At 30.8% G+C, this 18664-nt stretch overlaps 1 protein-coding gene across 4 annotated transcripts in view; it reads left to right on the top strand.

The window, feature by feature from the left end:
- Positions 1–8783, top strand: part of LOC105335826 (interleukin-6 receptor subunit beta) — a 34337-nt gene extending 25554 nt beyond the window's left edge. For all 4 annotated transcript variants that reach the window (XM_034456047.2, XM_034456045.2, XM_034456046.2 and 1 more), the window contains 6 exons: positions 648–735; positions 1204–1279; positions 1664–1741; positions 1981–2299; positions 2999–3100; positions 4325–8783. In XM_034456047.2, coding sequence (XP_034311938.2) covers positions 648–735; positions 1204–1279; positions 1664–1741; positions 1981–2299; positions 2999–3100; positions 4325–5481 — 1820 coding nt within the window. In that variant the 3' untranslated portion in view covers positions 5482–8783. The remainder of the gene's footprint in view (positions 1–647; positions 736–1203; positions 1280–1663; positions 1742–1980; positions 2300–2998; positions 3101–4324) is intronic.
- The last annotated feature ends 9881 nt before the right edge of the window (positions 8784–18664 follow it).

Here is an 18664-nt window from a genome sequence, read left to right as displayed (position 1 = left end):
CCCCCCAAAAAACCCGATAACAGTACATGTACTAAAACTAGTTATGTATAGGATTTGATCACGTGACCAATCCGTATTTATATACTCAGTCTGATATACATCCAAAACGATACCTTATGACTTTTTTCAAGGAAAAAGGACAACTTTCTTTCCCTATCTAATGTTGCATATGTACAAGTATCTCCCTTTTTAAAATTGAACATATATCGTCATTTTTTCACAATGTCCACTTTCCTATATAATACATGCGAAACAAGTGGTTTATAGGGGTCATAAATACGTCGTTAGTTTCATTTTTTAGCAATCAAGTTGAAAGCGCTTTATTGAGCACTCATCTGTCATACTTGGATTCGATATGAATATGTTATTAATGCTTATGTTGCATACTTAGAAATTAAAAGCTACATCGGATCTTTAGGACCTTGCAAGTTGATAATCTCTCCAACCTGGTGAAATATTTTGAAATGATTTCATCGCTATTGATCGATGATGGAAAAAAGAAGAAAATTAAATATGCAGGCTGATAAACATGTGCTGTAAATTTATTAGATGATTGACAGATTGATTGAAAGATGATGTCTGAATTGTTAAGAAGAAATGGTCTTTATGTGGTGTAAATTTATTTACAAGAATGGAATTTGTTTTAGATTTATCTGAGGAACAAGTCGTAGGCATTGTAATAGGATCCATATTTGTCCTCATTTTTGTTGCTGCTGGGTGTTTTTGTGTGGTCAGGTAAATATAAATATATAATGTACTGATTAAATCACGCCATTGTGTCTATTCAAGACACTTGTTACACAGAAATATGAATTTGTTGGAATGTCTACGCTTAGCTCATACGCACGTGGCAAAATAAACTCGTATATCTTGATTAAGAACGTATTAGATTACACATAGCGTAAGAGTATTATTGTAATCAAAACGATAAAAGCATAATTTAACCATTAAATGATAAGACGAAAAATAAATGATATCGGATTTCTTTTACAGATATTTGTAGTCGATCTAAGTATAAAATCAACATTATGTATTTTGAATGAAGCAAATTCTTGTTTACTTGACATTCTTACTTGATTAAATTATAAGAAGTCATCAATCAAATTGCCCCCAATTTAAAATAATTATTGTAGATATCTACAAAGGTAGATAGTAATTTATTCATAACACCGTTTACATAATTCAGACTTAATTCTTTTTCAGACAAGTGAGAAAAGCCTTACACCTGAATGAAAAGTTTGAAATTGAAACTCCTTCTGTTGTTCCATACAGGGATACGGTAAATTTGGGCTGTTGTGAATTTCTTATGCAAAATCTGCATTGTGCTCTTTTATATTTATGCAAATCCATTTAAAATTATCTTATTACCAAGCATAATTTTGTTCTTTTCGATGAAAGATGACCAATGAGTGTTTTTTCCGTTGAAAAATGAAAAGAGAAAAATCAATTTGGTGTATTCTTCAAATTAATATGTATATTGAGCAGTAAAGTTATTTAAGTAAAGTAAAGTAAATACCTTGTTTCTCTATTAAGTTATGAATTATCTTTTAAAGAGTAAAGACAATGCATTTACCTTGATTGTCTGCTACAGCCAAGAGAATGCATTTAACTTGATTGTCTGCTACAGCCAAGAGAATGCATTTACCTTGATTGTCTGTTACAGCCTAGTGGTGTCTTTCCGCGTTACCATAGTCTTGCATTGCCCTCAGATAGGTCTAGCCGCCTCCCTCTGATCACAGCAGTAAGTTATCCCTCTTATACACGTAGTCTAAGTTCTTGTTTTAACATTGTCCAGTAGATTGAACTCGTTTATACCACGACAGTCTTCAATTTGAGCTTTTAGAGTTCTCTTTTCTTCGAAATAACTTTGACTTTTAAAAAGAGAAACAGATAACTAGATATCAGTGCAATTAGTTTTAAACTGATGTACGTGAATGTTTATAATGATTTATAAAATTTCTTATTTTGCTCCCTATGTAGAATGGAACTGCAAGACACAGCAGTTCTGATGACCGCAGTTATTCAGAGGTAAAAGCCATAGAGCAAGAAGGAGAAAAGCACTGTGTTGTAAACAGCACCTCAAAGTCCAATGGAGGTACATTGGCCCTGGACGATATTCCACGGCAAATCAGCAAAGATAGCGGACACGGAAGTATGTCTCCCACCTCTGTAAACCAGCCAACTACTCCTGACAAGACAGTGCAAGAGAAGGAATTGATGTCGAACGCTGAATTTATTCCACATGGATATGCCAAGGCAACAGCCATTAATACACGCTGTTTTCATGGTAATGATCATGGTAATGATCAAGTTACAGGTCCTAAAATTAAAATTGGATTACATGCTAGTGTAAGAGCATGTGAACATTTTGTAGATTTTGAAGTCATTGTCAATTAACATGGAGTTACATTTTTGAAGTGTGTATTGAAACTGTATAAAAATCAGGGTAAAGTCTAAAGTCAAACTCAAAAGAATAGTTAAGATGAGGCAAGGCAGTGTAAGAAATGATTTTTTATATGAAAACTCTCATCATTTAATACCGCAGTATTATGTTCATACACATTAAACAAACGATTGCATGTAATTAGACTTTAGTAATAGAGATAACTCTTATAGAATCATACAGCATTAAACTATTTAAGTTTATCTGCAAAATATCTTTCCTGCCTTACATCAAAATATGTCTTACATTGACCTTTATTATCACAATTTTATATGTATATTCATGAATAATATCATTTTTATATTCAAATTATAAGCCCACATAGGCGCAGAAGAAACAGTTCAATATTAAATGATTATTTGTCAAAGTCTTAACAGATTTTTATTCGTTGTGGATATTTGTTATTATATATACTAGTATATAGCTCATATAACTACAACTAATAGGTAATTAGATTTTGGTGTCGTAAAATAGCAAAACGAGAAAAAAAATTGTACAAATATATACCAGAATAATACATATTATTTCTTGGATTGTTTTCTCTCACTAATATAGAAAATGGATCCTTTGATACTGGAGAAGAAAACTCTCCAACAGACTTGAAAGAATCGTCTTGCCAGTGCAATGATCTCTCAGGAAGTGGCAACTGCTTATTACGTAAGTAATATACACTGTACACCCACCTACAAAAAAAAAAATAAAAAGACGCTTTCAAAATTAAAAAAAACCCAAAACCATTTTTTAATATATAAAATGATTCGTTATTTCAACATATTAAATGCATGATAGTAATATTATTTTCCATAATAACTTGACGATGTATGCATGCCATTTGACAATTTTTGGTTATACTTTGGATCATGCATTTGTGTAGTTGTAGGAAAAGAATGAGAGAAGTGGTGGATCAGTATTTTGGGGGGAATAGATCTAAATTGGTCTATGTCCATCCTTTATGATGATTGTCCTCTTAATGATATATAACACTAATCCTGAGGTGTTGTGTTCACACAGTTTAAGTAGAGCACCTGTATATCAATTGTCCTCTGCCATATGTAAAAGGTTGTCTTTGTAGTTTGATGCTGAAATGTATGTCCTTGCCATTCACACACCTGAGCACATCCAACATGGCACTTGCTGTTCTAAAAATTCAATTGTTTCATACCTAGTTTTACTAGATGTTTGCCCTTAATTTCAACAAATCCTGGACATAGTTGCTAAAATATAAAATTGGCTAATATATTTTTTTTTCAAAATTTGAAAGTATATTTTTTTAAGAAGAAGGTAAATGTACTGCATATGATACCGTTTGCAAGCAAGATTGAACAATTTACTAGTACTAAAATGTAGTTGCAAAATTAGCTTTTGACCAAATTGATATCAATGATTAGATCGTTAGCTGCTATATAACTAAACGATTGAACAGTTTATGATTTTATATACTATATGTACATTTTCTACATGGATACAGAAAGTTAAATCACATCGATAACAAAATAAATCATTGGGAACCAAAACAACATTCAATGAAATTGAGTTTTGTGTTTGACTACCTCTATATATTTAAATTACCGCCCGATTCCTCGTTGCCAAACTTATTTGCAAAATATATATTCTTGTCATTGCTTTTAAATTGCAAGATATATTCTGTATTGCAAGTTGAATGAAAACATGTGTTATTAAACCTGTTGCTGAGAATTTAACGTATTATACTCGATAGTTTTGGTGTTTGCAATAAGTCAAATCTAATTATGGCATGTTTTCAATTGTCATTTATTTTAAATTTGAAAGCTTACTCTATATTTTACACAACCACTTTCTCAATGTGAGGATTTTAAACAAAGAGCATCCAGTACTCTTAATTGTATCCACATTTTATTGTAGCAAACAACACTAGCCCGCAATCTTCAGAGACATCCAAAGAAATCAATCAAGATCACTCCCAACATACCAAGCAAGGAACAGTTGAACTAACTTTAAATTATGTATTTTACCAAGCAGACAACACCCAACATTCCTCTCACGAACCACCGAGTGGTGCAGACCAGTTTAAAGAAACAGAACTGTTTGCTGTTGAGCATTATGTGAATCCATCTCAGCCTTCGTTGGATGACCAGACAATGAATGCACAAGTTTTAAGAAATCAGTTTACTAAACAATCGATGATCGAAAACAATGTGTCTTCAGTCCCGAAGACTAGAGAAACAAGCTCCTGTCTGAAGCAGCCAATCAATGATATCAATTGTCCTGATTATATACGAAATGATTCCGCTATCCCAGACTACTTGCCAAACAAATCAGGGGATAAAATTGAAATGGGTGATGTTCCAAAGGAAGCAAAAGCTTTTCAAAATTCAGTTTCAGATTGTGTTTTGAATAGACCAGTTGATCAAATTGATCAGAGTCACGTTCTCAATGATTTTGAAGATAAACTTGTTATGGGTTATGTTCCGAATGGAACAGTGGGAAAATGTGGACCAGTTGAACAATTAATTAAGGATATAGATTCAGACAGAACTGCGAATCAGCCTTATAGTAACCATGTTCCAAATAAAGAAATGGGTGAAATTAAAATGAATAATATAAAATGTCCTATTGGAAAAATTGATCAATCTTGTTCCCACCAGGTTCCAAATGATTCCGTGGATTCCTTTAACGTTAATTCTGTTTTAAATAAACCAATGGACTTGTCTAACGTGAGATACGTGAAGAATGATACCGCAAAAACAGATTTAGAGTCAGAAAAACTTGAAAATTTCTCAAATTGCACCAAAGATGTGAATACAACCTCTCTTTTTGACAGTGACGTAGATAGAAAATGTAATCCAGAATTTGAAACTGAATCAGACACAAGTTCTGGGAGTTTTGCAAACAGGTCATGCATTCATAACAGTGGCTATGTTACTGCTGACATGATAAATTCAGCAGGCTTTGTGTCTACTGAAGCTGTTGAGCAAGAGAGCTCAGGGGATGAAGGGGAGAGGGAGGAAGTGATCTTCAACAGTGGGTATGTGTCTGCAGAAGCAGTTCTGGCCCTCTGAATTTTTTTGCTTGAAGGAGAGAACAAAAGCTATTGATTAACTGTTTTAATCTAATTAAGTGTTTGCATAATATCCATTAAGAAACCGTTATTCCAGATTTGTTTTATATTTTTTAAAATAATGATTTGTTTATAGATATCATAAATGTATACGATCGTTAATTTTTGCTTATGGAGAATCTGCTGGTTTGAAATAATTTACATTACATGAAAAAAAAATATTTCTTTGATTTCATAAATTTTGAAATAATGTTAATGCATTCATTTAAATGCAATCATTCAGTAGACCAGTTTTTTTTTAGATGCATGTGCAAAGTTTACATGTACTATTGGCCCCACCGTCACCAACTTTCCTCAAGTTATTCAGCCCAAAGACTAAGTTTTTACCTCTTTTATGCACTTTTCTTTTCAGGATTTGAGTTGGGACTGAGTTATGGGATTTGAAATTTTTAGTTACGGAAGGGTCATATATCATTCCGACACCTTTTTCTTGATTTGAATTTTACAACTCTTTTTTTATATCTACAATGTATTACTGATGTAAATTAATTTCTATGGTTAAATTTTTGTATAGTACCAATGTATTATTGCACTTATTTTGGTAAAATAATTCAATCAACATGCTTAATGACATCTGCGAGTCAATGAAATTCAGAAGTGAACACTAACTTTTGTGAGTATTCTCTCCCTTGAAGCTGAGCGACGTGTAAAGACTAAAGAGTTTAAATACAAACCATTTTTGGTTTACCTCATATAAACATTTCAAAATGCCAACAACTATCTTCACCAATTTCATGTTTTATTGGTTTTATTTTGATTTGTTAAAAAAAACTCTATCTGTTGGAATTTTTTTTTTGAAATCTAAATTTAATTTTACTATTTTTATAGTTAATTATTTTCCCCCGTAAGTCTGGAATCGTTGTGATAATTCTCACAGTTGCTGGAATAACATATTGTACAACTTTTTAAGAAAATATCAATGATATTGAATCAATGCCTTAATCTTTTTTACTTTTGTGTCAAACGAAATGAATTTACATCATTAAAAGGAATGATTTATTAAGTTTTATTTTTGTTATGCAGGTATTGGACTGAATCATTTTCATGCTCTAACGTGTGCCAAATTAATATTCTGAAGTTATTTGTCTTTGAATTCAGATGAAATTTTAAACGTCTATGAATATTCATATTAATGTCATAGGAATTGATTTTCAGTATAAAAAATAAAAATCCATTAAAAATACCGCTTAGAAATTCTCGTGTTTGCAACTTGGAGCAATTAAGTGCAATAAAATTATGTTTTTTAAGTAATTATTTATATCTCCAATATGTTTAAATCTCACACAATATAACATTATTAATAGATGTCCCATTTTACGCTAAAAACATCTCTTTCCTTTAGTTTCTACCTCATTCCCTGACTTTTTGTTTTTGATTGAAGAATGGCCTGACTTATGGTACCAGTTACTTACTTGATTGAATTTGAACATAATTTAGCCTTTACCTATTTTTTTTCTGTATATATGGCCAAGTTAAAAATTTATTGACTGTACCAGACAATACCGTCTGTATATCATAAATTATCTTTTCAAACCTATATGTCTCAATAAAGCAAGTTTCTGTTAGTTTTCGAGCTAAAAGCATGAAAGATCTTTTTAAATGTAGTTGGCAACTGCTGGTACAAAACGGTTTGATATAAGATTTCCATCCCTTGGCCAATAAAACGAAGTGACGAAGTCACTATTTTATCTCAGTCTCCCTCTTTTATTAACATATAATACACTCCCTTTCAAAAATTATACGCTCGTCAACGGGCGATGGAACCTCGCTATTTCTTTTATTAGTGATAGTCCTGACTCTATTAAAAAAGGCAACCTGTGATTACAATTGACAGTCAGTCTATCAGGTTTGAAAGTTTAAGTTCTTGTTTCTATTGTATTTACATATATGTTTTCAGCCTATCAGGGTTTATCCCGATTACCACATTCCTGTACAGCAAAAGCTCAGATGATTGTTGTTATTAAATTAATAACATTTTCTGAGTCCTCTTATATCCATGTTTTTATTTTTTTTTTTCACATCGTATACTCATCATAAGATTAATTTTATATGGTGTGTATATAGTCGAGTTTTTGATAATTTGAGTCGTCATTCTATCCTGCAGTATTGATATACTATTGTATAATATAACGTTTTATACTTTTATTATTTAGAATTTACAATAACAGTTATTTTTCTTGTACATGATTTCAAAAAGTTTATAATTACCTCCTGATTATCTTGTAATTTTCATATTTCATAACATTGTTTTAAAGATTCTAAATTGAAAAAAGTTGCAATTTCATTTTTGAAAGATTATTACATCAAGACGATGAACATGTTTAAAATTTATTAATTAGGTTTATTTCTTTTTAATCAAAGGAAAAAATAAACCGACTACATGTTATTTGTCAAATTCCAAATTTCATTTGAATAAATTGCTGTGTTCATTGTCTAAAAGAATGTTTAACTATTGATACCTCCTCCCCCTTAGTGGTTTACATTACCTGTAATATAAAAAGAGTAGCTTAATTTCTATCATTACCAACAGATGTTATATGATAAATAATTCACTTACTTTTTTATCAGATGGTGCAAATTTATCAGCACCAAGGACACACTCGCTATTATACAAATTATCATGTAGATATAATGCTTATATATCTTTCCATGACATTAAACATTTTCAGTTGTTTTTTTTATTAGAAAATAAATCGACATAATTTGGGTCAAGTTTGTTCATTTGATAGAATAAGTTTGGGCACTCTCTTTAAAGCAATATGTAAAGGTTAAAAATCGTATATGTAGAAAACTTACTATAACATCTATTATTTTGGATGGTGCTTATTTAGAGATTTTGGTGCTATTTCATAGATCGGTTCATGTATGTGAAATTCTCAGGATTTTTAATTTATCTCATGATCTGCTTCATTGTACGCCTTTGAATTATCTTTGATTTATAAAAGTCGAGTATGCATAATAAAATGTAATGAAAATCACTGAAGTGAATACTTTTGTGATGAATAAGGACACAAGCAGGATTCTCCAACTATTCCATTCTTTGAAGTTCTGTGTATCACTATTATTAATCTTTTTTGTCTTAACGTAATATTCATGACATGGCTTTGTAGTACACATGTAATGTGTGCCATAAATAGTATTTGCACTGGGTTTAAAGTGAAATTTCTGTCAAAATTTTAATCACCTTTGTATCATTATAATACTGTTATGTTATCCATTTGTACAATAAACCACAGAAAGTGATATGTATATTTTGTTCCGATTAAAATGACATAATATGTCCATATCTACATGGACATACTGGGTTATGTCTACCCCACAACTTGTTTAAAATATTGAAAATACATTTTGTGTTTAGATAATCACACATTATTGACAAGGTGTTAATGGTAAGAGTAAAAAACAAACCTGTCAACTCTGAAGGCTATTTATCAAGGTCTCCATATTATAAGTGGGAAAATCATTGTCTTCAAATACAGAAAATACTGTTTGAGGTGGTATCATCAGATTGATACTGTAATTGTATATGGTAAGAGTATGGATCCCCTTTATTTCCATTTTGCTGAATTTTATCAGATACTGTAGAAGCAGATATATTCGTTGAGGATTAAATTTCGTTATTTTCGTTGGCAGAATAAATCAACGAAATTAAATCCATGACGAATTTTTTACCTTAGTATTAATTAATACAGATTTGATACGTAATACACTTTTAATAAGGATATGAAGAAATTAAATGCCAACGAAATTGCATTTGGTTTATAAACGACGAAATTTTAACCCAACGAAAATATGTGCTTTTAGCTCACCTGAGGTGAAAGCTAAAGTGAGCTATTCTGATCACATTTTGTCCGTCGTCTGTCCGTTGTGTGTCTGTCCGTATGTAAACTTTTTACATTTTGAACTTCTTCTCTAAAACCTCTTGGCCAATTTCAATCAAATTTGGCACAAAGCATCCTTATGGGAAGGCGGATATAAATTGAAGAAATGAAAGACCGATCTTTATTCAAAGCGGAGAAAAACTCGAAACTGTAGAAAAAGGGGGGTGCATTTTTAAAAATCTTCTTCTCAAGAACTACTGAGTCAAATTCAACGTAATTTAGCATAAATCGTCCTTAGGGGAAGGAAAATATAAATTGCAAAAATTAAGGACTAATTCTGTTTCAAACTTGAGTAATTTACGAAAATAATAATAGGAGAAAGAAAATGGGGGTCAATTGGTTTAACTTCGGCCTCATATTTCATATATCGAAAACCAGTCTATGTTAAAAGCAGCCATCTTGAACTGAAATGAATTTGCTTGCTGTGCCACAGTTTACGTGCGAAGGGAATATATGAAACATCCAAAATATATTTTTGCCGTTTATGTGAAGTAAATTGAGGTTAAATATTTCAATGCGTTGACATTTTCATTTGTGACGGTTGTTTTAGCTTGTTTTGATTTTCGTTTAGCATGTTTAGTTTTTTTTTTCTTTTGACTTGAGAGGAACCATCGTCTTTATTTTAGAATTTAAAATTATTACCTGTAGACAGGTAAATCAGACAGCTGATCGTTTACATGTACCTGCGCGAAATCTGATGCACTAACAACATATATAAGATAATATTCATTATGTTGGTACATGTTATTCTGTACGATCTCTACGTAATGGTTGATTAATGCAATATGTTTTATTAAGATGCTCAACAATTTCGATCTAAACGGAGATTATTCTCGCTGCTAGAAATACATAAGTATATATATGATGAAAAATAAATAGTTTTTTCTTTGTTGTGCATTTTTCTCTTGTTTTAAAATTTCTATTTACCAATTTCAGAGTCAAGCTTCGAATTACAAGCAAGATACAGAGCTTTGCGCTCAATGCTACTGTATGTTTGTACACAAAGCTGAGGTAATGCTTTTGTTCAAGTGAGTTCGTTTATATTTTAAATTCAGCTATGCTGAATAGGAAATACATTGTACCAAGTTTAAAAATCTGAAGTTGAATGTAATAAACTCATGTGAACTAAAACATGACTCAAACCAAGCTATACATCTTGCTTATAATTCTATGATTGACACTGAAATTTTGGTTGATCAATAGAAATGTCTTGCTAAAAGGATGATATGCTGACACTACTTTCTGGTGTCCCTTCTTAAACGATGAAATGCATAAAATCTACACAAATTTTTGATAGTTTTTAGAGCACAAAAAAACCGACGTCTTTTAAACAGTTTCCGTAGTCCCGACCATTATTATAATGAGGATACAAGCATAAGCGTTGTTCTTTAAAAATCATTGCAACGGAAAATCATCTTTGTAGACGTTTGTTGTTTTTTTTATTAAAGATGAAAATAATGGGTGGGCCTTGGTACAATAGAGCGACATGCCTGCCAATACATTGATTTGCATTATAGCTCTTTAACATATGTAACAACATTTTTCAGTTAAGTTTATTCATCAGTCAAGTGAGTAAGGATATGAAATGTCATACGAAATGAATTCATGCCTGGTAAACGACAATCGTTTATAATGGAGAAGGCCAATGAAATTGTTAAATGTTTTTAATTTGGGGAATTGAGCAAATTTATTCTGGTGCAGTGAGGCACACTTGCAGTGAGGCACACTTTTCTTCTTTCACATATAGGATTTAAAAAAAAAATAAAATAACTAGTAAGTAATGGAGGGAGAAAATTTAACTTTATGCTCTCATGTATTTTAATCGTTTTTTAAAGTGATGGGGGGGGGGGGGTAAAATAAAGAGAACTGGAAGTTAACTGTGAACACCAACTGAAAATTTAGTTATTTATATTGCATATAATCTTATTTTCGTTAAAAATGGTTTTCCATAAAGGTCAAAGATTAAGTATATGCAAAAATGAGTGTAAAATTCGGATATTCATTTTTAGTTAATCTACCGAGGGGCCATATGGCACAATATCCTTTGAACGGCCATATAAGGCTGGTGTTGCTCAGGTGAGCGATGTGTCCCAATGGGCCTCTTGTTTCAACATATCATGTTAATTAGAAATCTTGTAATTAATTTTTTTTCAGGGTTTTCGTGTCCACTTGCTCGTTACATGGTTTAATATTTTTCAGTTTGTAAGAAAAAAAAATGTTTGCAAATATTCAATGGTAATATTTTCAAACTAAGATAATTCATACGAGATGATGTTTTAATCTCAAATTTTGAACAGTAAATTCAGTTGAAAGTCATACACGTAATAACAAAAAATGTAGACTATGAACCTTCTGGGCCCTTAATTTGAATATCCAGTCATATCAAATAAAAGGTATTGAGAATATAATCATAATTGTTTGTTTAGAACACAAATTCACCAAAAATACAGAAAGCTGAATATTGAACTTCTAACCTCAGCACATGATTATTACATTATTCCTTTTAATATTTAAAAAGTTTCTGATCAGGGACATGGGATAAGTTATAATGATAGCTTCCCGCAATATTCAAACAAAATATGATAAATATTTAAAGAGCTTGCAACGTCATCAATAATACCAGCTAGACTATTAGGACTGAACTTGAATTGCAGACAAAAATTGTGATTCCTTGAAATACTATACTTCGGTGGACGCATACTAGTAGTCACCGATTACCCTAAAATATCTAAGTTACATAAATTTTAATTTTTGAAATACTAAATTTGTTGGGAACGCATAGTCACAGATTTTCTTCAATTTTTTTAGTTGGTAGTTCCTATTAACTTTGATATAGTACCGTAAATAAAAATATAAACTGCTCACATCTAGATGCTCCCTATCATAGCAAATACAAATATCTAAATATTATTGCAATTTTTTTATACATTAATATTTAATTTGGTTCTCGAAAGTAAGTGATGAATTATTAGTTTTATCAACAGCAATATCGGCTTTTAAATCCCTTTGTCATCCACAGTTACATGTAAATAGTGTACGTGTACTCTATGGAGTGAGATCTTGGTTAACGTGCCGTGCCAATAGAAGTCCGTTTCCCGAGAAAGAGTAAAACTGTTCGATGCCTTCATTTTTTTTCTTCATTTTAAAAACAATAATCTAACAAAAATATTAAACCGATATGACAGTGATAAATAATTATATTTATATTGTTCGTCAGAGTGGCTTTATCAATAAAAAGATCTCATTCTCAAAATCTTGAAGTATATAGTCATTATGACTTACAATAAAACCGAACTGATTACTAGTATAAACATAAGGAAGTTTAACTACTAGAGACAATAAAAGTTATAAAAAGTTATACCTAAATAAATAATATGTTGATGAGATTATAGAAAAATATGATTGTAAATTGTTGATATCAAATCAAGTGTAGGCCCCTATACACTGCAGTATGCTACTGACATTTAATCTCAAATATTGATTTCAAATGTAGTTTTGCGTGCATGTTAACATGAATTTGTTGAAGGCTGTTGACTTGCGCATGAATTCTGCATATTGACATGATTATCTTTTCCGTTGACGTAATCTATAAATAAATAAGGTCCATTAAAAAGTTGTTTTTAAACTAAGGTACAGACAGTGTTGTTTATATACCCAACTTGTTTTTTTACAGCTAAAATCATAAAGGTCGTCAAAGATTTTATCTAATAGCAATTGTGTTTGCTATTTATGAAGGTGTTACAACCCTCACAAACTGATCATGAAATGTAACTGGAAATCAATTTGATATAAAGATATTCCTTCTTTGGGTTTGTGCTGATTAGAATAAAGAAGGATTTCAATATAAAAAGACGTGATAAAAACAACATCAAATTACAAAACAACCTAATGTCCTGTACGTTTCTAAATCTTATGGCATTAAGAATTTTATCTAAGATCACTGAAATAGTCATATTTTGCATTGGAATAATTGCATTAATTTTGATTCATTAGAAGTTTTTAATAGTCAGGTTTTTGTATATAGATATTTAATTTCAGCAGTGTTTGATCATCAAAAACGTCATTACTGCTCTATGCAATATATCATCTTTCTGTGTCTACTTCATAACGATAATATGAATGTTATGATTGTCCCAATATTGCGTAAACTTAGGGCAGTACTTAAATTCTTTGCACTTAATTTCGTCAAACAATTGTATTTGATCATTGACCCTAAATATTTAAACAAAAACTGAATTTTAAAATGAATGATAGACTTGCTTAAGTCTTTATGTTTAATAATGTTTATGCTGTTTGATAATGAATCGAAAGTTTGATAATATAAGAGGAGAAATTGAAATTTCTGAAACACAGTGAAATCTGCAATGAATAAGAAAATACAGAAACATATAGACTTGAGCAAGTCTAAAATGACTGCATATTCTATTAGAGCTATTAATGGGATATGAAATGTCATACGAAATGAATTCATGCCTGGTAAACGACAATCGTTTATAATGGAGAAGGCCAATGAAATTGTTAAATGTTTTTAATTTGGGGAATTGAGCAAATTTATTCTGGTGCAGTGAGGCACACTTGCAGTGAGGCACACTTTTCTTCTTTCACATATAGGATTTAAAAAAAAAAATAAAATAACTAGTAAGTAATGGAGGGAGAAAATTTAACTTTATGCTCTCATGTATTTTAATCGTTTTTTAAAGTGATGGGGGGGGGGGGGGGGTAAAATAAAGAGAACTGGAAGTTAACTGTGAACACCAACTGAAAATTTAGTTATTTATATTGCATATAATCTTATTTTCGTTAAAAATGGTTTTCCATAAAGGTCAAAGATTAAGTATATGCAAAAATGAGTGTAAAATTCGGATATTCATTTTTAGTTAATCTACCGAGGGGCCATATGGCACAATATCCTTTGAACGGCCATATAAGGCTGGTGTTGCTCAGGTGAGCGATGTGTCCCAATGGGCCTCTTGTTTCAACATATCATGTTAATTAGAAATCTTGTAATTAATTTTTTTTCAGGGTTTTCGTGTCCACTTGCTCGTTACATGGTTTAATATTTTTCAGTTTGTAAGAAAAAAAAATGTTTGCAAATATTCAATGGTAATATTTTCAAACTAAGATAATTCATACGAGATGATGTTTTAATCTCAAATTTTGAACAGTAAATTCAGTTGAAAGTCATACACGTAATAACAAAAAATGTAGACTATGAACCTTCTGGGCCCTTAATTTGAATATCCAGTCATATCAAATAAAAGGTATTGAGAATATAATCATAATTGTTTGTTTAGAACACAAATTCACCAAAAATACTGAAAGCTGAATATTGAACTTCTAACCTCAGCACATGATTATTACATTATTCCTTTTAATATTTAAAAAGTTTCTGATCAGGGACATGGGATAAGTTATAATGATAGCTTCCCGCAATATTCAAACAAAATATGATAAATATTTAAAGAGCTTGCAACGTCATCAATAATACCAGCTAGACTATTAGGACTGAACTTGAATTGCAGACAAAAATTGTGATTCCTTGAAATACTATACTTCGGTGGACGCATACTAGTAGTCACCGATTACCCTAAAATATCTAAGTTACATAAATTTTAATTTTTGAAATACTAAATTTGTTGGGAACGCATAGTCACAGATTTTCTTCAATTTTTTTAGTTGGTAGTTCCTATTAACTTTGATATAGTACCGTAAATAAAAATATAAACTGCTCACATCTAGATGCTCCCTATCATAGCAAATACAAATATCTAAATATTATTGCAATTTTTTTATACATTAATATTTAATTTGGTTCTCGAAAGTAAGTGATGAATTATTAGTTTTATCAACAGCAATATCGGCTTTTAAATCCCTTTGTCATCCACAGTTACATGTAAATAGTGTACGTGTACTCTATGGAGTGAGATCTTGGTTAACGTGCCGTGCCAATAGAAGTCCGTTTCCCGAGAAAGAGTAAAACTGTTCGATGCCTTCATTTTTTTTCTTCATTTTAAAAACAATAATCTAACAAAAATATTAAACCGATATGACAGTGATAAATAATTATATTTATATTGTTCGTCAGAGTGGCTTTATCAATAAAAAGATCTCATTCTCAAAATCTTGAAGTATATAGTCATTATGACTTACAATAAAACCGAACTGATTACTAGTATAAACATAAGGAAGTTTAACTACTAGAGACAATAAAAGTTATAAAAAGTTATACCTAAATAAATAATATGTTGATGAGATTATAGAAAAATATGATTGTAAATTGTTGATATCAAATCAAGTGTAGGCCCCTATACACTGCAGTATGCTACTGACATTTAATCTCAAATATTGATTTCAAATGTAGTTTTGCGTGCATGTTAACATGAATTTGTTGAAGGCTGTTGACTTGCGCATGAATTCTGCATATTGACATGATTATCTTTTCCGTTGACGTAATCTATAAATAAATAAGGTCCATTAAAAAGTTGTTTTTAAACTAAGGTACAGACAGTGTTGTTTATATACCCAACTTGTTTTTTTACAGCTAAAATCATAAAGGTCGTCAAAGATTTTATCTAATAGCAATTGTGTTTGCTATTTATGAAGGTGTTACAACCCTCACAAACTGATCATGAAATGTAACTGGAAATCAATTTGATATAAAGATATTCCTTCTTTGGGTTTGTGCTGATTAGAATAAAGAAGGATTTCAATATAAAAAGACGTGATAAAAACAACATCAAATTACAAAACAACCTAATGTCCTGTACGTTTCTAAATCTTATGGCATTAAGAATTTTATCTAAGATCACTGAAATAGTCATATTTTGCATTGGAATAATTGCATTAATTTTGATTCATTAGAAGTTTTTAATAGTCAGGTTTTTGTATATAGATATTTAATTTCAGCAGTGTTTGATCATCAAAAACGTCATTACTGCTCTATGCAATATATCATCTTTCTGTGTCTACTTCATAACGATAATATGAATGTTATGATTGTCCCAATATTGCGTAAACTTAGGGCAGTACTTAAATTCTTTGCACTTAATTTCGTCAAACAATTGTATTTGATCATTGACCCTAAATATTTAAACAAAAACTGAATTTTAAAATGAATGATAGACTTGCTTAAGTCTTTATGTTTAATAATGTTTATGCTGTTTGATAATGAATCGAAAGTTTGATAATATAAGAGGAGAAATTGAAATTTCTGAAACACAGTGAAATCTGCAATGAATAAGAAAATACAGAAACATATAGACTTGAGCAAGTCTAAAATGACTGCATATTCTATTAGAGCTATTAATGGGACCACCAGGAAGGGATAAAGGTTTTAACACAAAACAAACTATGGATTTTTTTATAATAAAATACTGAAATACAAAATAACTAAATCGTTTAGTGCAATTCTAGTTTATTTTGCGTTTCAGCATAATTTGGAGAGTAGTTTGTTTTTGCATTACCATAGTTTACCCTTTCTTCCGCCACACTTAGTTATTCATCAAGAGTTTAAGCATTGAAATTATTCCCCGCCTTGCATAGAAATCTCAATAATTGGTCATTCTCTCACACCCCCACCCGCCATATTTTTTAATTTGGTGTAGAAAAATGATTTAATAAAGGTGAATGCTATATAAGACATTAAATGAGATGTATTATGATTTGGAGGAGACAAAATTTTAAATAGTTAGTACATTAATTCGATACAATTGACATAAATTTCATGTGCATGTACATCTTTTTGACTATTGGGTGTATTCAGCGATATACATTTTATCTGCCGTTCACATTTTAAATGAGTTTTTTTTTTATCAACATACAATGTGTTATTCATTTCTACTAAACAGTTTCAAAACTATTTTTTTACAAAAAAGCGCTTTATTTCAATGTAACTTGCAATCTCAAAGCGCTGCTGTACTCTAAACAGAAAGACGCTTTAATCGTGTAAGGATTGCTGGTGTCTGGGTCGTGAAAAACAAGATAAAAACAAGTCCCAACTGTTCCGGTTTTATATTTTCGTGAGTTTTTTTCTGTTATAGATAGCGTATGTTCGGTTTGATAACGGGCCATAATGACGCTCTATTCTCAGAACTCGATGAATATATGTACATGTTTATCTTTAGAATAGGAATGCGTGAGGTTTATCTATTTCGGTGCTGTAATGTGTAAAAAGAAAAAAAACGAACGAAAAAAACAAAATGAAATGAAAACCTGTTATATTTTATTAATACAAATTAAATAAAAAAAACCTGGCAAACTATTTGACTTCACAAAACTGTCAATTTATTTTTTCAATTTATAATGAACAAGCGACTTCAAAAAACCTCAACCTGCAGGGAATAAATCTTTATTATTTTGAGTGTTATTTCTTTTTTTTGGACAGAAGTTACACTATAATTCCATGTTCATATTTAATGTGTTCGCCATAAAAATGATTAGTAGATGCCGTGGGAAGATTGGTTTGCACCATTTCCTTGTTATCACCACAGGAACTTGATATTTTATCAGTAACTAGCAAATAAATCCCCAAAGTGAATAACCGTGCCGTCCGTAAAACAAAACAAACAAAAAAGATTTAAAAAAAAGTCAACAATATAAAAACAACAAAAAATCAAAACCAAAATCAGACTTGAATTTAGGTGCCCAGTGATTCACTTGAATTGCCTGTCTGTTCTTTAATTTCAATGACTTTTCCGATTGTTTTTAAATGAGCTTGTCTTATCAGGTCGTATAATGGTTTATGAGCTTTTATGTCCATCCGTCAGTTCGTCCTTCTGTTTGCTTCCTTAAACTTGCATTGTCAACGGATACAGCTCTGAATAGATATGGTTTGTCTCGTCCAAGAAATAGATCACTTTTCATTTCTTTATGTAATTTTTGTAACTTATTGTAGTACATACTTAAACATTATCCGAATACCTTAAGGACAATACATATCCTTTTTTAGATGGGAAGGGGGGTGGGCTGTTGCAATTCTTAACGCAGTGGTTTTATTTCTTGTACAAATACCATGACGATATCACATCTACTTCGCACACTCAGAGGCCTTGATCCATAAAAACAAGTTTAGCTAAGGGATCTTGAACGGAAGTTTTATCAGAATCCTCAAGTAGGTCATTATGTCCCACTTATTCTATGGCTATCAGTAGTCAAATTATTTCCGATTTATATAGTTCTCATTGACTCCTTTATCACCAAACAATAACTAATGTTGTTTAAACTGAACAATAACTAAAGGTATTT

Source organism: Magallana gigas, chromosome 7, assembly GCF_963853765.1.
Source record: "Magallana gigas chromosome 7, xbMagGiga1.1, whole genome shotgun sequence".
In the NCBI taxonomy this organism is placed as follows: domain Eukaryota; kingdom Metazoa; phylum Mollusca; class Bivalvia; order Ostreida; family Ostreidae; genus Magallana; species Magallana gigas.
Note: the sequence above shows the minus strand (reverse complement) of the source record. Positions and strands in the feature narration are given on the sequence as shown.